The sequence below is a fragment of the Lutra lutra genome, chromosome 7, assembly GCF_902655055.1.
Source record: "Lutra lutra chromosome 7, mLutLut1.2, whole genome shotgun sequence".
NCBI classification, from domain to species: Eukaryota; Metazoa; Chordata; class Mammalia; order Carnivora; family Mustelidae; genus Lutra; species Lutra lutra.
In genome coordinates this window covers 80,665,888-80,685,606 of record NC_062284.1, presented here as the reverse complement: position 1 = coordinate 80,685,606, position 19,719 = coordinate 80,665,888, and the positions used below count along the sequence as shown (strand labels likewise).

Genomic DNA, 19,719 nt, shown 5'->3' with positions numbered 1-19,719 from the left:
GATTCAAATCCCGGTCAGACTCCAATGTACACCACAGATAAAGAGTAGGGAAAATTATATTTTCCTCAAGTACAATTTATTGCTTCTTTTGTATATGCTTTATGAAAGAAAGTATATTGTTGATTAGTACATATTTGGGCTATTTTTGGTAATACACATAATTTATGTATATGTGGTAAAAGGTTATTTTGGCCAATATATATATTATCTAGAGATCCTTTCTCAGTTTCTTGAAGTAAAGGAAAATACCAAGAGAAGTAATTTCTGTAATCCCAAAGATTAATTATTTTTATATAATGTGAGTTCAAAGGAGAATACAATTTGGATAACAATAGTTATATGTAAAACAGACAAATTAAAAATATAAAACAAAATAACAAGGTCAAGATAAACAGATTTTTGGTAACTTCAATAAATATCAAGAATAAATAGCAGGAAGGGAGTATTATAGAAAACCAAAGGACTATGCAAGGAATACAAACTACGTCTAATGAATAGGAACTCTGAAAGCCATGAATTTCTCAAAAATCTCTTTAAAAGGGCTAAGTAAAGAATCTGATTTTTAAAAAATTCTAGTGTTTTTCTCCCAATTTCAGAATTGCCAGCGGAAAATCAGCCTGATGTTTTTTACTCTTCAGTATACTACCTCAACATTTATATTAAATTAACATAAAACACACAAGCACAACTTTTTTGATTGATAACAGCCTATTTTGAAATAAAACAGAAGTGGGCACTTTTAAAAACCAGCTTGCCCCATTCACTCACAAAAATGGAGAATTCTTAAGAGTTATCTGGGATGTACAAATAGTATTCCTAATTTGTCTTCTGAAAAACCATTACCAAGAGACATTTGTCAGATGACCTGTACAGGGCATGAAATCAATTCCTTCTTCCTTTCTGTAACTTTAAGGGATTTTTCCTTCTCTTACCCATTCTTTCCATTCTAGCTACAAAACACTACCATTCTTGTGCTCCCTGCTCACTGCTAGCTACAATTCTCATTCCTCACCTTAGTCTATAACTGGTTGATGACAAAGTCTAGAGTAATATTTCTTGGCCTTCCCTCTTTTCCAAACTCCAATTCTATCCCCTAGCACAAGTTAGCAGTGAAAGTAAAGGTAAGAAGGATTAGAGTTGGGGCACCTGGTCAGTTGGTTAAGTGTCCGACTCTTGACCTCAGCTCAGGTCTTGTTCTCAGAGTCATGAGTTGGGCTCCACACCCAACTTAAAAATAGAAAAAAGGAAGGATGAGAGTTATATTTCCTTTTACTATTAGGAATCTCAATATTCTTCTTCTCCTACTTCTCACAGGAGAGAGAGGGGATGATAAACCCTTCTCAGTTGAAAGACAATAGTAGGAAAATTCCACATAATGAATTAAACAGAGTTTGAAAGAACAGGGGATCTATGAATCACATCTTATCTATAGTAAAGTAGAGCCTAAGATAAGATGAACTTAGAACTGTATTTTTAGAATATAACCTATACCTAAGTTGAAGATCATTTAAAACTTAGCTTTTCCTTTTCTTTCTTTCTTCACATGTTTAATCCCTACCATCCTTTAGTGCTGTATTTGGATATCCAATCCCCTGGGTGGGTAGCATTTGTAAGCTCTATCATAAGTCTGCAGTTGCTCTGTCAATAGAATATGAACTCCTTGTGACTACTTATTTATTATTATATGCCTGTCCCCTGCAAGGTAACGATTTCTCCAAATCTCAACTGCTTTTTAGGATATAACAAAATAGCAGTTAATATATTTTCCATTATTTAGGTGTACATTTTGTTGCATTTCACGCTGGTGGGTTTGAACTGGTTTGCCATCATAAAAAATTATGTAGTGCAAAACCCAGATAATATATGAAATTATCTTTGAAGGTGTTCTATAACATGGGTGGATGAATATATTTACTCTGGAGTACTTGTTCATTTGACAGAGTGACTTAGAAATCATAAATAAACTTCATCTATGCAGTGATGGACATTGATTGCACTTTCAAGGTAAGGAACTTGGTTAGGATCTTCAATTTTTACAAAAGGCCAACAATCTAACCACTTATCTCATTGCCAGATAGATACATTTTTCTCTCAACCAAGAACACTGAATTTCTAGCATTTCAGGCCCAAATCAAAATATGCAACTTCAACTTCTCTGCTATCAAATCCCTACCAAAAGCCCAAATGAAAAAAAGTAGGAACATACTATTTAAAGAATATGCAATGTTTCCACTCTAGATACTAAAATGTTATAAACTTAGACCTAACTACATTGGAAACTCATCAACTCCCTCACTGAATTATATATATGTTTTAATTTTTTAAAAGATTTTATTTTAGAGAGGGAGACAATATGTAAGCAGGTGCAAGCGAGGGTGGAGCAGGGCAGAGGGAGAAGACAGAGAACCTCAAGCAGACTCCCATCATGACCTGAGTGGAAATCAAAAGTCGAACACCCAACTAACTGAGCCAACCAGGCACCCCGAATTATATTTAATATTAAACCCTTGACTTTCATTAAAGTTTATAGAAGTAATTTTATATTAAAATATAAATTTTATATGTATAAGAGTTAAAATTATATTAAAATTAATTACACAAAAGTGTAACTGATATTAATATACTGTATCATTACATCACTCAATTTATTCTAGATAATGCCCAATATGAGCAATGTATTTTGTAATATGATGCTAAGAAATAGTTTGCTTAGAATAAAAAATATACTTAAAATAAATAAATATATAGAAAGAAAGAAAATTTAAGGGTCCCTGGCTGGCTTAGTCAGTGTAGCATATGACTCTTGATCTCGGGGTCATGAATTTGAACACCATAGTGGGAGTAAAGCTCACTTAAAATAAATAAATAAATAAACTTTAAAAAAGAATAAAAAACTTCTCCTTTCTGACAGGAAGGTTTTTTGTTTTTTTTTTTTTTTTTAAATAACTTAATCACATCTGTCTTTTTTTGAATCTTGGTTGCCTGAAAATACAAAGCCAAATTTGAGAATTATCATTATAACTGTATGTCACCTATTCCATTTTTATTTCATTATTTTTGTTCCATGCGCTATTTGTGAAATCTGCCTCAAATCTGCTCTAGGAAACAGAAACAACTTTAATCTATAAGTTATACTAAATATTGACTCCTAAAAATAAAATGACTAAAGTAACCTATGTCGTAAAAAATTTAACATGTAAATGAAATTGTCTTTATAGATAAGAAGTATTAAAAATACAAATATTAGCAACCTTATTGTAATGAAATACCCAAAACTGCTTTACTTATAATATTTCCAGAAAAAATAGAGATTTATATGGCACTTATAAACATAAGAAGTCTTAGTTTACTATGACTCTCAGAAGCATTTAGTTTTAGTTTATAGCAACAATGTGTTGAACTCTTAAAAGATATACCCAGGAAAGGAAGAGTAAATTTAATTTAAAGTAAGTGCCAGAAAGGAAATCAGTGAAATTAAAAATAAGAAATTAACAGAGAAAAATCACTGGAACCAAAAGCTGACTCTTCGAAAAGATCAATAAAATTGATAGATATCTAGCAGGTTAACTAAGAAAAAACGAGAGAAAACACAAATGGAAAATATCAGAAATGAAAGAGAGGCCATTACTACTGATCCTATGACATCAAAAGGATGATGGAGTATTTGAACAATTCTGTGCCCATAAACCTGAGAGTCTAGGTGAAATAACTCACTTCTTTAAAAGACACAACCCATGAAAACTCACTAAAAGAGAAACAGATAACGTGAATACATCTACATCTATTAAAGAAATTGATCAATAACAAATAACTTTCCACAACCAAAAGCCTAAGGTCTAGGTGTGCTCACTAGTGAATTTTGTCAAACATTTAAACAGAAATTATAACAATTCTCTATAATCTCTTTCAGAAAATAGAATGCAAATAACGAGAAACTAGATGCTTTCCAGCTAAGATCAGGAACAAGGCAAGGATGTCACCTCTCGCACTCCCATTTAACACTGTATGGCAAGCCCCAGTTAATGCAACAACCAAGAGAAGGAAATCAGAGATCTACAGATTGGGAATGAAAAAATAAAACTCTTCATTTGCAGAAGACACAACTGTAATGTAGAAAATGTCAAAAAAACTTCTGGAACTAGTAAGAGACTATAGCACAGGTGTAGAATACAAGGTTAATATACAAAGTCAATGGCTACAGTAGGAAAAAGGCAAGGATGTCCCCTCTTGCACTCTTTCAACATCGTAATGGAGGTACCAGCTAATGCAATTAGAAAAGAAAAGGAAATAAAAAGAAAAAAGACGGGGAAGGAAGGAATAAAACTGTCTTTGCTCACAGATGACATGCTTTTTTATATAGAAAATCTGAAAGAAACGACAACAAAAACTCCAGGAACTAGTGAGTGATTATAGCAAAGCTGCAGGATACAAGGCTACTATATAAAAGCCAACTTCTTTCTGATATATTAGCAATAACCAACTTAAATCTGAAATTAAATCAAAAATACTATTTTTCTTTAGTACTCAAAAAGTAAGTAAATGAAATAGTTATAAATCTAACAAAATATGTATAATATTTGTATGAGGAAAGCTATAAAACTCTGATTAAAGAAATCAAAGAACGAAATAAATAGAGATTCCATGTTCTTCCCAACTTGATCTATAGATTCAATACAATCTCAATCAAACTCCCAGCAAGTAATCTTGTAGGTATCAACAAACTGATTCTAAGGTTTTATGGAGACATGGGAGACCCAGAATAACCAAAACAATACTGAAGGAGAAGAAAAAAGATAGAGGACTTTATGACCTAAAATACAGCCACAATACCTAACTATGTGTTACTAGTCAAAAAGGAGGACAAATATATCAATTGAACAGAAAAGAGATATGCAGAAATAGACCCACACAAATACAGTCAGCCTATCTTTCACAGAAAAGCAAAAGCAATTCAATGGAAAAAGGACAGTCTTTTCAACAAACAGTGCTGGAACAACTGGATATCTACATGCAAAGAAAAAAAAAATGAATCTAGATACAGACCCTACCTTTCACAAAAATTAACTAAAAATGGATCATAGACCTTAAGGGAAATTCAAAACTATAAAACTCCTAGAAGATAACATAAGAGAAAATTTAGATGAATTTACATATAGCAAAGACTTTTAGATACGACACCAAAGGCATGATCCACTAAAGAAAAAAATCAATAATCTGGACTTAATTAAAATTAAAAGCTTCTGTTCTGTGAAAGATACCAAGATACCATCAAGAGATTGAGAAGACAAGCCATAGGCCTGGAAAAAATATCTGCAAAAGATACATCCATTAGAGGACATTTCCCCCCAAAATACAGAGAACGCTTAAAACTCAACATTATGAAAATAAACAACCAACTTAAACAACAGGCCCAAGAGGGGAACAGACACGTCACCAAAGAAGATCCAGATGGCAAGTAAGCATATGAAAAGATGATCCACATCATATGTCATTAGGGAACTGCAAATTAAAACGATATTAGAATCACTGAAATCCAACATTGACAACACCAAATGCTGATAAGGATGTGAAGCAACAAGAACTCTCATTCACTGCTGGTGGGGATGCAAAATAGCACAGCCACTTTGGAAGGCAGCTTGGCAGTGGGCAGTTTTGTTACAAATCTAAACATACTCTTATCAGATGATCCAGCAACCAACTCCTTGGTATTTATCAAAGGAGCTAAAAACATACCCACCCATAAACCTCATGGGCATTCACAGCATCTTTATTTATAACATATATATCCAGATAGTGATTATACCTTTCACTACCCAGAAAAGTTTCCTTGTTGTAATGCCTCCCTTTTGGCCCTCCAACACTCTTCTCCAAGTTACTAGGCAAGCACTGATAAGCATCTTGTCACTGTAGATTAACTTGCATTTTTATGAATTTTATGTAAATACAATAATAGATTCTGTTCTCTTCTTTAATGTGGCTTCTTTCACTCAGTGTATTTGAAATTCAAACATATTACTGTATGTGTCAACAGTACCTTCCTTTTTATTGATGAATAGTATTCAATTTTACAGATATACCATAATTTATTTATCTAATTCAGCTGTTGGTGGACATTGAGTTGTTTCCAGCTTTCGGTTATTACAATGAAGTTGCTATGAATATTTATGCTGTGTACAATAAACACAGGCTTTCATTTGTCTTGGGTAAACACTGAGGAATAGAATGGCTGGACCAATGATAGGTCATTTTAAGAAACTGAGAAACTATTTTCTAAAGTGGATATAACATTTTATATTTCTACCAGCAGTGTATCAAAGTTCTAGTTCCTCTGTATCTTTGCCAAAGGTTGGCATTATTGATTTTTAAATTTTAGACATTTTTAATAGATGTGTAGTGACGTCTCATTGTGGGTTTTGCTTCCATTTTTCTAATGATTACTGAGATTGAACTTATTTGTCACCTATGTATCTTTTTCAGGTAAGTCTGTTTAAACCTTTTGCCCACTTTTTAATTAGGTTGTTTATTTTCTTATTATAGAATGTTCTAAGAAATCTTTATTTCTTTGAATTTAACCTTTATACTTGGGTCTCAATGTCAATGCTTCATCTTAACATAAGCAGATGGCAGAGAAGTAAGAGCAAAGAGCCAGAGAAAGGTAATTTCACACTTTTTTTTGGAAAGGTGGAAACGGTCTCCCGAAATTCACAGTGAGTGAGATGTTAAAGGATATTCCAACTCATTCAAGAGCCACCTTTGGTCCTAACTGAAGAAAACTTCAAGTTCTGACAGTGACTAATCTTATTTGGGTAAGACTAGGTAAAAGACGATGATAGCTTATCCACTGGGGACTTTCTATTATAGAATATACTGTCCCCCTGCCTTGAAAAGACAACAAGGTCATATGAACATTCGCTTCATATATATACTGAGATCATTTAAAATACAGCCAGAGAGGGGCACGTGTGTGGCTCAGATGGTTAAACGTCTGCCTTCAGCCCAGGTCATGATCTCTGGGTGCCAGGATCAAGCCCCTCATTGAGCTCCTGGCTCAGTGGGGAGTCTGCTTCTCCCTCTCCCTCCTGTTCATGTTCTTTCTCTATTTCAAATGAATAATAAAAAAAATACAGCCAGAGAAATGTTCTGATTTTTAGTACAGTAAAATTTCTTCCCTACTGTGACAGGGGAGTGGTGATCAATTAATCAAAGTTAGTTAATGTAAAGAATGACCAAAACCCCCCCACAAACCTGTGTTGTGTGTGTGTGTGTGTGTGCGCGCGCGCGTGTGTGCTTGTATTTTCTAAATACTGCCTTTTAACTTAAGACCTAAAACACACAATCGTCTGTCAATCTTGATGTATGTAGGTCTGATACCTTTTGAGTACAGAGGTTTCACTAAACTTTTTTTCCTTTCCTACATAAAGCACACCTATAAGGGATCACCTATGATTTCTAGGTTCAAATTCTCTGAAGTGGAACCAAAAACCTTAACAGACATTTACAAAGAAATTTTAGTTTTTTTTCAAGATTTTCCACGTTTTATAATTAAATTTTCTTTTTTTACCCAGTACAAAGTTAAACAGTTAAATCACCATCTTCAGTAAGTCTAAGGTATATACCTTAGTTTTAAAGAAAAAAATCCTCTTTTCCTCCTCATACAATTAGCATAAATAGTTTGGAATCAAATATAAATAACTCTTAGATAAACAAAATTCAACCTGTGAGGCATCCTAGCTGCCAGCTGTCTGCATGTCATAACATGGCTGGCAGCCGCCACGTTTTATAGCGGGAATAAAGGGCACCAATTAATTTGGTGCGTTGACTAGTGGAAATAAATGAACAGAGTGGCAACTTTATTTTTAAAGCTTATCTTCGCCTAAAAGAGATAAAGAAGTTGAGCCAAAGTAAAATAAGCCCCTTGAAGGAGATGCTAAGGTTAAAAGCTAGCATTGCTACCAACGGCTAAGCCTTGTTCAGAGTATAGACCTAAGGCAGCAGTACATCTGCTTGATCAGATGATGTCTTTAGATCTAACTCAGTACCTCTTAACATTCTCCAGAAGCAGCAGCAAAACAAAAATGAAAAAAATGAGCACCAATGAAGCCTCAATCCATAACAGCTTTCTAATAGTTTGTTTTTTGCTCATTATATTAGGATAGAGTGTTCGGATGTTACAGATCTTTCTTTAAGATGGGAGCATTAGGGGAAAAAGTACACCATGCTGCCCTTATCTCTCATCTATTATGACTTACACATTGGTGTCTTTTCCTTATCTTAGGTAATGCTGAAGAGTATTTAATTCACTTTGACTATGCAGGTGGGATAACAACAACTGAAGTCAATTAAAATTTGTCTATAAATTATTTAAGTAATCTCAGAAGTCATTCTCCCAAAACCAGCAAGTAGTGAAGCCATATTTGTATTAGAAATGAAAGAATTGCTACAAAGTGATTAAAGAGGTATGGATTACTCAAAACAAATGAGAACTCAACAATTTAATCTATTAAGCTAAAGTCAACCACTCAAGCCACTAAAATCATTAGAATATTAATAAACATAGGTATTAATATTTGCCAAAGTTGTGGCAAATAGATCTGCTGTTTCTAGCTTTCCACTAAAACAAGGATTGCCAGGTAACTCATGACTATTTCCCCCTAGTATCGTTTCAGAAAATGATCTAAGGAAATGTAAAAAGCAGCTATGATCTAAACATCCCAAAAGGAGAAATATGCAAAACTACAATGAAGATGAATACCAAGGGAAATGTTCTCAGATCTCTGCATAAAAAGTCATAATATTCTTCCTAATGGTAATAAAAAAATATTTACTACTTAGATGAATAAAAGTTTACAAAGAAATTAAGCTCAAACAGTCAATAAACTCTGGTGAAAAGCGAAGAGGTCATGGAGAAAAAAACTTACTTAATATTAACATTATAGCCAGAGGTACATGGTATAGAATAGTAATGGTACAAATAAACATGCCACTTAAAAAGTAAGTATTACAAGGTTGGAAATTTAATAATTATGGAAGACTTTAAGAAGATATTTTATAACCAGGAGTAATGAGAAATAATGGGAATAGCAGAATTTATATGCTAATTTTGACAAGGAAGAAGAATAACTTAAGAGAGGGTCAACATTACAAGGACTCATCACAGAAAACATATATCAGAATATTTCTTAGAGTATGCAGTTTATTAAATACAACTGTAACTGCTATGTAAATATTTAAGATAAATATGCTCCTTTACCAATGATATTTAAAGACGTTTTGTTGTTGGCTGGGTCTCTCAGAATGACCCAAAGGGAACAGTGTATCCTACAGAGGGCATCATTTTCCCTCTGCAAGTGAATGTCCTTTATAGCACGGTTTCTTTAAATCAGACCCTATTAAAAAGGGTGTCTTCCTTGAGTTACAATAAAACAATCATCCCAAAATGTGTGGCTTTTATATAAAACCACTTAACACACTGAATGACAAATTAGTTTGAACTTGTCTTAAAAAGAGAGCCAAAATACCAGGTCTTAAAGCAGAATTATGTAGATCATGCATGGCAGCATGTTAATGTCAGACAGACGACCTCTATTAGCACAAAGTGACTTTGAAAAACACATAAAATCATCAGTGTAAAATTACAAACAAACATCATTAAGAATTTATAGTAAATTCTGCCCTATACAACACTATTTTTCATTTAGACAGCAGTAAAAGCTATCTTTCAATTCCACGCTTATTTCCAAAACTCACCCATCACTCATACTCTTCAGTTCTCCATTTGAAACATAGATCTGTCATTAATCTCCAATGACTTCCCATCCCACTTAAATTGCTATTTCTCTTGATACCATAGTCTATCACTTTTTCCCTTCTCACCATAAGCACTATTAGTCTTCTTTTGTGTCCTTAAACACACCAAACGCATTCCCTGTTTTAAGGCTTTCGCACTTTTTTGTCTCTCTGACTGGTACAGTTGGCCCTGAGATTTTTACTAAGTGGCTCCATGTGATTCATGTCTCTAGCTCAGACATCACATCAAAGGTGATTTCCCTAACGACTAACTCCTAACCACTTAGAGTAGCCCTCTCAGCTGTTCTCTATCATCTCCTATCACCTTATTTTTATATCACCTAAATGACTGAAGTTATCTTGTTTTCTAATTTGGGTACTTTGTTTTGTTACTACAATATTATTTGTTATATATATTTGTTATATATATATATATATATATTTGTTACTAAAATATTCTCCAAGAGAATAGAGACCTTGTCTTATTTATCAAAGAACTTCTAGGGCATAGCACAACACAGTTATTCAAAAAACATGACTTAATAAGTCAATTAATTTAGCTAGAATTTTCTCAAACCATAAGCTCTAGTCTCTGACCTGGAGTATATTCATATAAATTTGTAGCAGTATAATATTTATGAAGTTTTCTGAATAAGATGAAACTGAGTGCTTTCCATAGGTACAATAATGAATTATAGAGTTACACAAATCAGGTTTGATGGTAGGAGCTGAGCTTGGCATTTTTCTGGTTTTACAGCTATGAGACCTGAGGTCAGAAAATAAAATGTTAAGGATCAATAAACTTTACGATGAAAAAATAGAAAAAAACCCCTAAAGTCAAAGAAAATCCAAAGAACAACTTATATCTTACAGCCTATATAGGATTATTAACAACTGTCAGAACTTCCTAGAATTTTTTACTTCTTGTCTATTTATTTGCATGTAGCTCCTAGCACCCTGCCCAGCACACAGTAAATACTCTAAAAATGTTTGTTTAATGGAGCATAAGACCCCTAGAATTTAATTACAATTTAACAGATGTAAACTAGACTTATATTTTATTTTGAAACAATAAATTTTTTAAATAACTTTTTATATTAGAGTCATTCTTCACCTTGTAAGCAAAGCTCTCTGCTGCATAATGATCTCAGGTATTTACAGATCTGAGTAACCTTTTCCCATTTTACAAAGATGGTACATATGGAAGGGAAAATATCATCAATAGAGTCATCTATAGACAGTGCAATTATTCTATTTCTATTCCTGTAGGTACATGAAAATAGCAAATATCAATACTGAGATGTGGAACAAAAGAAATTATACATGTTTAACTTCCATGTTGCACAATGTCCATTATCTATCTGTGCTAGCTCCACCCTATTCTCTATAACTTTTTAGATCATTAAAAAAGGAAAATATTTAAGTCCCCTTTCCATAATTCAAGGTGTTATCAACATCCTTGATAGGCAACAAGCATATTTAGCTTTTTTACATTGCTTTTTCAAATGTAATGTATCACATGGAAAGCAGGGGTCCATAATAATCATGTCCTAACATATGGTCAATCTGTCATTGAAATTCAGCTCCACACCCAGAGAATAAGTGACAGTAGAATACTGAGGGACTGATTAAGTGAGGCTGATAGGGGATAATCATGAACAAAGTAAGGAGATAAAAGAGCTATGGTAACAACATATAGAAAATATAATCTACTTTTTTCAAAACCACAGAACAAGGGACAGCAGCTTTAATGGTGAAAGACTCATCTAAAACTAAAAGTTAATGGACATTTTAGATAGTACTATAGTAAAAGGGGTGGCTAAATCTGTATAATTGATGGTTAGACACAAGTCTACTGTTAAGAGTAATAAGCGGAGAGGAAATATTGAGGCAATGTAATAGAAATATCACAGATTCTAACTTCTATTTACTGAACATGTGACCTTGCCAAATCACTATTCTTTCTGGATTCTTAAGCTTCTTCATTTGCAAAAAATGAAGGTAATGATGTTGCCTTTGGTAATAGTATCTCATAATGTTATAGTGAGGCCTCAATGGGATAATGAATATGAAATCATTTTAAAAAGTATAAAACCCTACATAAACAAAATACATAAATACTGTGGGGGGGGGGGAAGTTAAATTTACCTTTATATGTTCTAAAACAGCAGTGGCAACATTTGTATGGAGATCAATAAGTCTTTTTTTTTCAAGAAGTTCTGGCAAAGAACTACAAGTATCAAAAAATTGAAAATTAACCATTAAATTTTCTAAGAAAATGACACAGACCTTAATAAAACACACACCTGGGCGTTTCCTCTGAGGAAACTTAGAACAGTAAAAAAGTGACAAGATGACAAGTTAAACTGTTACCAAATTTAATCTCTAAGCTTTACCATATACAGTATTCACTACTTTAATATACGTAAAATGCTTCTTGGTTTAAGTAATCTGTCTATTAAATATCACTATTTCACCATTTCACTTTCTGATTCCAAAATCTGGAGGTTTAGAATATAATCAGATTAATGAAAATATGATTTTAACTATAAATGTAAAACACATTTCCTCTCTTCTTGATGGCATTTTATATCAGAAAGAAATTGTATTTAACCTTTAGTTAATAAAATAATAGCAGCAATGATAAAATTAATAATAACTTATTTTATCACCACTAATATCTTCTTGGTAAAAATATCCCCATTTAATAATTCTAACTAGAGAAAGAGGCAAATGATCTGCTATATGAAACGGAATTTAAATCAGTTTGAACATGTTAAAAACACAGTTTAGTTTTTTAAGGGTCTATGCTATTACCTACTATTTCTTCTTATTAAAAATATTAGCCAAATTTTTAACATTCAAAATAAATCTTTCTGTAGACTTAAAGAGCAAAATAAGTCTTTATGTAGACTTAAAGAGCAAATATTGCTTACTTACCTAACAGCTGATGTAAGCTTAGCAGTATTGTCAGAAAGCATACTTATGGCTCCTTCGTCTTCCCCTTCTAGTCCCTGAGGAGGAAAAAAAGATCTCAGAAGCATATAAACCAATATATTCCTAAGATCAGTGATAAACACTAAGGTTTAAGGTCACCCAGAGTAACAATTCTTCGCCTCTAAGGAACAAGCATATCCATTTTGACAATTCCAGAAAAGTTCTGGTCACCACCAGTCTAATTAGTTGGATGATTAAGGGCCAGTGGGTATTTTCAGGTAAAGAAAAAGGGCCAGAGACTTGCCACAGGTCATGTAGTAATATATAGCAGAGCTGAACTCTGAGGTCAGGTCAAAGTGTAGTAGAGCGAGCAGCACTGGAAAATACATCCCTAAAATAAAGCCACATTATATATTTTTTCAGATCATAAATTCAGACTGTTCTTTTATTTTTATTTACTTATTTATTTTTTAAAGATTTTATTTGAGAGAGAGCGAGCTTAAGAGGAGAGAGGTCAGTGGGAGAAGCAAAATCCCTGCTGAGCAGGGAGCCCAATGTGGGACTTGATCCCTGGGCTCTACGATCATGACCTGGGCTGAAGGCAGCCACTTAACCAAATGAGCCACCAAGGTGCCCCAGACTGTTCTTTTAAAACATTTTGCTCTTCTCATTATTCAGGTTTCTTTTTGACAAAGATCTTTTCTGTAAGTTAAGAATACTTTTCTTACTAAAAACAATGAATGGTTTAAAATTTTCTTGAGAAGAAAAAGTTAATCTCTTTCTCTCTCCAGATGTCCTGCTTTTCTGTAATTCTAAGAAAGCAAAAGGAATCTTACCATGATGCTTTTAAGTCGTTTAACCTCATCTTCCTGTGCTCTGTAAGATTCTAGTTCTTGCTGAACTGATTCTGCAACTTCTGGGAATGGACTGAAACAGTATTGAGCAAGAGGAACTATGAGCATGACATTAAAATGTTGATTTTTATGTGATTCCTGAAATATATTGAGGATTTATTTTGATTTTAAATGTACCTACTTGAATATATTTAACATATGACACAGCATAAATTTAGCATAAATATAACCACATATCTCCGTGGATATCTATTTAGATTATTAATACTATTTCTTTAAAATGCCTATCATAATTCTTATACACCTAAGCAAATTTAAATTTATTTCTATTATTTTCATTAACTAGATCACATTTTTTTCACCTATACCCTATTAGAAAAAAAAGTAAAATATTTAAGTGACTGAAAAACAAAGAAGAGAAGGCATGGTATATGAAACATCAATTAAATATTATCACCCAAATTAACACAGAGTGTCACAGGGTTCATATAATTACAAAGATGGCATGTAAGTAAGTCTATAATTTCTATAGACTTCAGACACAAGTGATCTGCAATCACTGAGAAGCTTTGGTAGAAAAAATTTCATAAGGCAATAATCTTAAATAATTCTAAATAAATGTATGTTGACCATAAAATGGTTCATAATGTAAGTATTTTTCATTTACAGCTTTAGAAGTGGCCCGAAGCTTTTCTTCCTTTAAGAAAGAAAAGGTCATGTCTGTGCAGCAATGAAACAAAAACCTTTTAACACTTCATTAATGATCAGCACATTTCATCCAGTAGAGACTGAGAGAAATGACAGAAGACCCTAAGAAGATTTTGAAGATCATGGTCCAGTTTTGCATGACAATCACAGGTGCTAAACTCAGCTTCAAAAGACTGTATGGTGGCAGAACATAACACTGAGCATTATTAAAATGTGCTGGTTGAACTAGAAGATCCTAAAATCTCCAGTATCTTCAGATCTCAGGGCTAAAAGACATCCATAACAGCTAACATTTACAGAAGGTTTACTGTATGCCAAACACAAAGTGCTAAGACTGCCTCTCTATTCTTTCATATAATCTAACCACAGTCTTGCTAAGGTATGCGCTATTAATAATTAGGACCACGCCTTTTGGGATCTTCCAGGACTGGGCTTTATTCTTGCTTTTATCTCTGATAACTGAATGACTCTGGGCAAGTTACTTCTTTATTTCACTTCATCTTCACAACAACCTTCTGAAATAGGGCAACAGATAGAATAATCATACCTACATTTTACTGATACAGAAATTGAAGCTCAGAGAGATTTAAATTACTTGTTTTACTCTACACTAACTGCCAGTGTCTTTGTGCCCACATTACTGTATTTCTAGAATATTGTAGTATGACATTCAGAATGAGAGTTATTCAGGGCTATTCTTATTTACAAACAAAAAATTAAAATTCTTACTATTCAACTGACTTCTAAGATTGTTCCTAAATATATAAAGGAAATATTCAAATCTTCCATATTTGAATGAGATTTTTTTCTTAAGGTCTTTTCTACCAGAAAATATAAATCTTAAAATTAATTTTAAAATACCCTGTGCCTTTTCTAGAAATAATGTAAATGTAATTTCTTGTACTTTGCCATTATGGCAAAAATCACAGACTATGGAATTCCAAAGAGAAGAAAATTATTTAAAATAAATTATAACAGTACCCAAATTGCCAGTCAGAAAGAGGAAAACAGTGACTTTTCTCTACAGAGAAAATAAAATTCCTTGTTATAAGCAATGTGACTTTGCAATGTTAAAAAAAAAAGTTATAAATAAAAAGATAAAACACACAAAAAACCCAGGTGGTTGAATCAAGTCTCTATCTTACTTCTCTATTAACATAAATGAGGTCAAAAAGAACATCCATATCAAGGACTTGGTCACATATATAGGTATAGTAATACTTTAAATACTCAAAATAATAATAATAAATAATATTTTATTTCCATAATTGTTGGTAAGCAGCATTTTTCTCTCAGAGGAATGCTTTTTTGGGGGGGGGCAGAGGGTTTAGAATGATTTTTCTAGCCATGATGACCACTAGATAACTATTTTAACAATTACTGAGCTGATAAAATACCCTAAACTTTAAGGGCATATAGCAATACATGGGATCTGTATATCTGCCTATAAGAAAACACACAACTAATTATTATTTCTAATGTGCTTTAAATAAATGTTTTTCGGGTTTAGGTATTCTCTCTCCATAGAGATGTAAAACTGTGTTTGTATGAAGGCAAACATGGAACAAAGAGGGAAGATTACACTGACGTTTATTACTAAAACCTATTTTAAAGAAAGGCAGAAATGATCTTGCAGAAGGTCAGTGGGGACAGCAACAAAATTTAGAAAGACTATCTGTAAAACCTACAAAATCATATGGTATGAGCTTACTGAAAAACAACCAACCAGAAACAACCTAGGAACTGAGAAGAAATAGATACATCCCTATAGACTATGTAATTATAGCTTCTACTCATTGTGTAGAAGAACCACCATCATCTTTTTGATTTTTTTCATCAAATTCATTAATTCAGATGACATCTTCATTTCCCTGTAAAGGGGTGAATCTTTAACTTACTGATGTTTTTCTTACCTTCCCTTATGTTTCTGCCAAAATTTATCAACTGGAGTTAAATCGTAAGACTTCTTGTTTTTTCTCTTTGGTCTAGCACCAGCTGGAGAATTTTCTACTCCTGAAGATTCTTCCAAATTAACTCTGTTTAAGTGGAAATCCTAGGAAAAAGTAAACCTTTCTTAAGTAACAGTTTAAGAACCATAACATTTCCTACAACAAGGAAAATAACACAGATTTTTACTGCCTTTTCTAATAATTCTAAGGACAAAATATACATTTGAAATTTAAAGACCTCCTTCCAGTGTTTCATTACACAAAGGTACCTTTAATATTTATGTATTTTAGTTAAATAGTAGATGCAAATGATTAAAACTTCAAAAAATACATAAAAATCATGTTAAGGTTCTTGTGTATCCTTCTAGAAAAATATTTTTGCATATGCCAGCATACACATATCCTTTTAATTTTAAAGAATTGCATTACATTATACATTGTATACATTATACATTATATTTTTTGTACCTTACTTTTCTCACATAAGGATGTATTTTGGAGTTCTTTCTCTACCTATATGTGTACATCTACCTCATCTTTATCATGGTTACATAGTAGTCCAACATTTAGACATATCTACTTATTTACACCCAGGTCTTCTGATGTTTACTTGTTTCCAGCAACAAACATAATCTTAAATAAATATTTAATTTTTTTTGAGAGGGGGAGAGAGAGAAAAAAAGAAATAGGGAGAGACGGTGAAGAAGGGAAGGAGGGGCAGAGGGGGAATCTTAAGCAGGCTCCATGTCCAGTGTGGAGCCCATTGCAGGGCTCGATCTTACAACCTGAGATCATGACCTGAGATGATAATCAAGAGCCAGACACTTAACTGACTGAGCCATCCAGCTGCCCCTTAAGTATAATTTTTAAACTCTTAGAGTTTTAATGTTCTGATCTGTTGATTGATGTATTTTTTAAAAACAACTACAACAGAAGCTACAATAATAATAGCACTTCCTTTTACATAAATTCTAGGAGCTAGATACCACTACGTAATTATAAATTTTTCTGCCTAGAACTAATTTGACTGACATGAGGCTTGATTTTTGCTCTTTCTCAGAAAAATGAACACACAAAAACCAAAATAAAAGTATTTTATCTTTTTCCCCTTCCTTCCTGCCTTAGACCTGGGGGTTCCTTCATGTAATAGCAGTATTTTATGGTTCACCTCTACTTTGAAGAATAGTGAGCTAAAGACAAAATATGGCTATCAGGACGCCTGGATGGCTCAGTCGGTTAAGGGTCTGACTTGTGGTTTTGGCTCAGGTCACAATCTCATGGTCCTGGAATCGATCACAGCATCAGGCTCTGAGCTCAGTGTGGAGTCCACTCAAAGATTCTCTCTCTCTGCCCCATTCTCCCCACTTGTACACACTCTTTCTAAATTAATAAATCTTTAAAAAATTAATAAATACAAAATATGGCTATCAAGAAGTGAGTGAATGGCGAACAAAAAATAAATTATATGGAGAAATTATCTAGCATGGCAATATTGCTATCATCTCTATTCTAAGATATGTCCTTAATTAATAATTAAACTTCTAGGTCTTAGCAGATTAAATGTACTGAATATAATTTGATCTCTTGATAAAACTAGGTCAACAATACTGACTCTAATACACTAGACCATATTCTGCAACTTTCTCAAGTCCTTTATACAGTAATTTATTTGCTTGTTAATTTTTCCTATGACACAAAAACAAGAGTGCAAAATATACAGATGTCCAATTGCCATAGATGATTAGTAAGTCTATTGATAAAGAGTATACAATGCTGTATTTTGGCCTGCTAACACTGTATCTTTCCTATAGACTCTTCACATCCTCATAGGATAAATATATCAGTAAATTCAATTGCTCTTTGCATCCTCATACTGTAAAAATAGTTTATATAACTAACCATCCAAATAGGAAGAAAACATAATAAACAGATAGTAACAGCTAAATCTGAGAACTCTTGCTTTAAAAATTAACAATAGATACCAATAGTTAAATAGTTATGCCTTATTAACTAGAATTTCTAGCAAAGTACTTTCCATAGTGATGAGACAGCTCATTCAAAATAAAGTAACTTGTTAACAGAACTACTTGTTGAAAAGTAAGAGCACACGGGGTGCCTGGATGGCTCAGTCAGTTAAGCATCTGCCTTCAGCTCAGGTCATGATCCCAGGGTTCTGCGATTGAGCCCTGCATTGGGCTCCCTGCTCAGCAGAGAGTCTGTTTCTCCATCTCCCTGTTTGCTGCTCCCGCTGCTTGTGCGCTCTCTCTCTCAAACAAATAAATAAAATCTTAAAAAAAAAAAAAAAAGAAAAAGAAGAGCACATATTATTACTGAAGTACTGATGGATACTTAAAAGAAAACACAAAATGATAAAGAAAGAAAAAATGGTAAGAATTTTGAGAAACAACATAATAGCGGAAAGAAACTTCACTGTTCGCACAACTGCCAGGCAAATAAGGAAAATTCTAGTCTTGGAAATTGGGAAATTAGAACATTCTGTGCTGAACTTAATCATGTTAAAGAAAGTGGACATTTATACACAAATAAAAGACAATAGAACTGGTTTCAACATGATAGAGTCTAACCTTTCCTACTGATAGTCATACTTTCTTGCCTTAGAAGACAGGACAATGGTGTCCCAAATCATGAGATATAAATAAATACCATTGAGATGAAAAATATGGATACGTCTTCATCAGTCTTAGTTTCCTTTTGCAAGTTAAAGTAGACCAGTAAACCCAAACAGAGCTAACATATGGATGATATGGGTGATACTCATTTATGCAGAGCAAAGATTCACATGAGAAAAAAAGCAAAGTAAAATAAAAGTAATTTTTCTTTTGGAAAACAATTGAGCCAAATCTAATCAAGTCTCTAGATCTATCAGTTTATAGAAAATACTAGGGATAGAGAACCACAACAAATTGCATACCTCAAGAATACAATCAAACAAACACAGAAATGTAGGAAATTCTTTTTTTTTTTTTTTTTAATATTTATTTATTTGACAGAGAGACATAGCGAGAGAGGGAACACAAGCAGGGGGAGTGAGAGAGGGAGAAGCAGGCTTCCCACCAAGCCGGGAGCCCGATGCGGGGCTCAATCCCAGAACCCCGGGATCATGACCTGAGCCGAAGGCAGACGCTTAACGACTGAGCCACCCAGGTGCCCCCAGAAATGTAGGAAATTCTTTAGAAAACCAACCCTATTCCTTTAACCAAAAAATGGCAATAAAAAAGGAGTGGAAAGAGAGGAACTGTGGTAAACTGAGAAACTTAAATATGTACCAACCAATGTAACGTAAGGATACTGTCTGGATCCCTATTCGAACAAAGCAACTATAAAGATGTGTCTTTGAAACAATTAGAAAACACTGAATACAGAGATAGTAACAGATATTACCAAAGAATAATTGTTAATTTTGTTAGGTATGATAATAAAATTATGCTACTTTTTTTTTTAGACAAACACTGGAATATTTATGC

At 33.2% G+C, this 19,719-nt stretch overlaps 1 protein-coding gene across 1 annotated transcript in view; it reads right to left on the bottom strand.

Moving 5' to 3' along the window:
* Window positions 1–19,719, bottom strand: part of SCFD1 (sec1 family domain containing 1) — a 107,325-nt gene that overhangs the window by 51,187 nt on the left and 36,419 nt on the right. The window contains exons 11-14 of the mRNA XM_047737274.1: window positions 16,199–16,338; window positions 13,560–13,650; window positions 12,727–12,800; window positions 11,935–12,016 (exon numbers count right to left, since the gene is read on the bottom strand). Coding sequence (XP_047593230.1) covers window positions 11,935–12,016; window positions 12,727–12,800; window positions 13,560–13,650; window positions 16,199–16,338 — 387 coding nt within the window. The remainder of the gene's footprint in view (window positions 1–11,934; window positions 12,017–12,726; window positions 12,801–13,559; window positions 13,651–16,198; window positions 16,339–19,719) is intronic.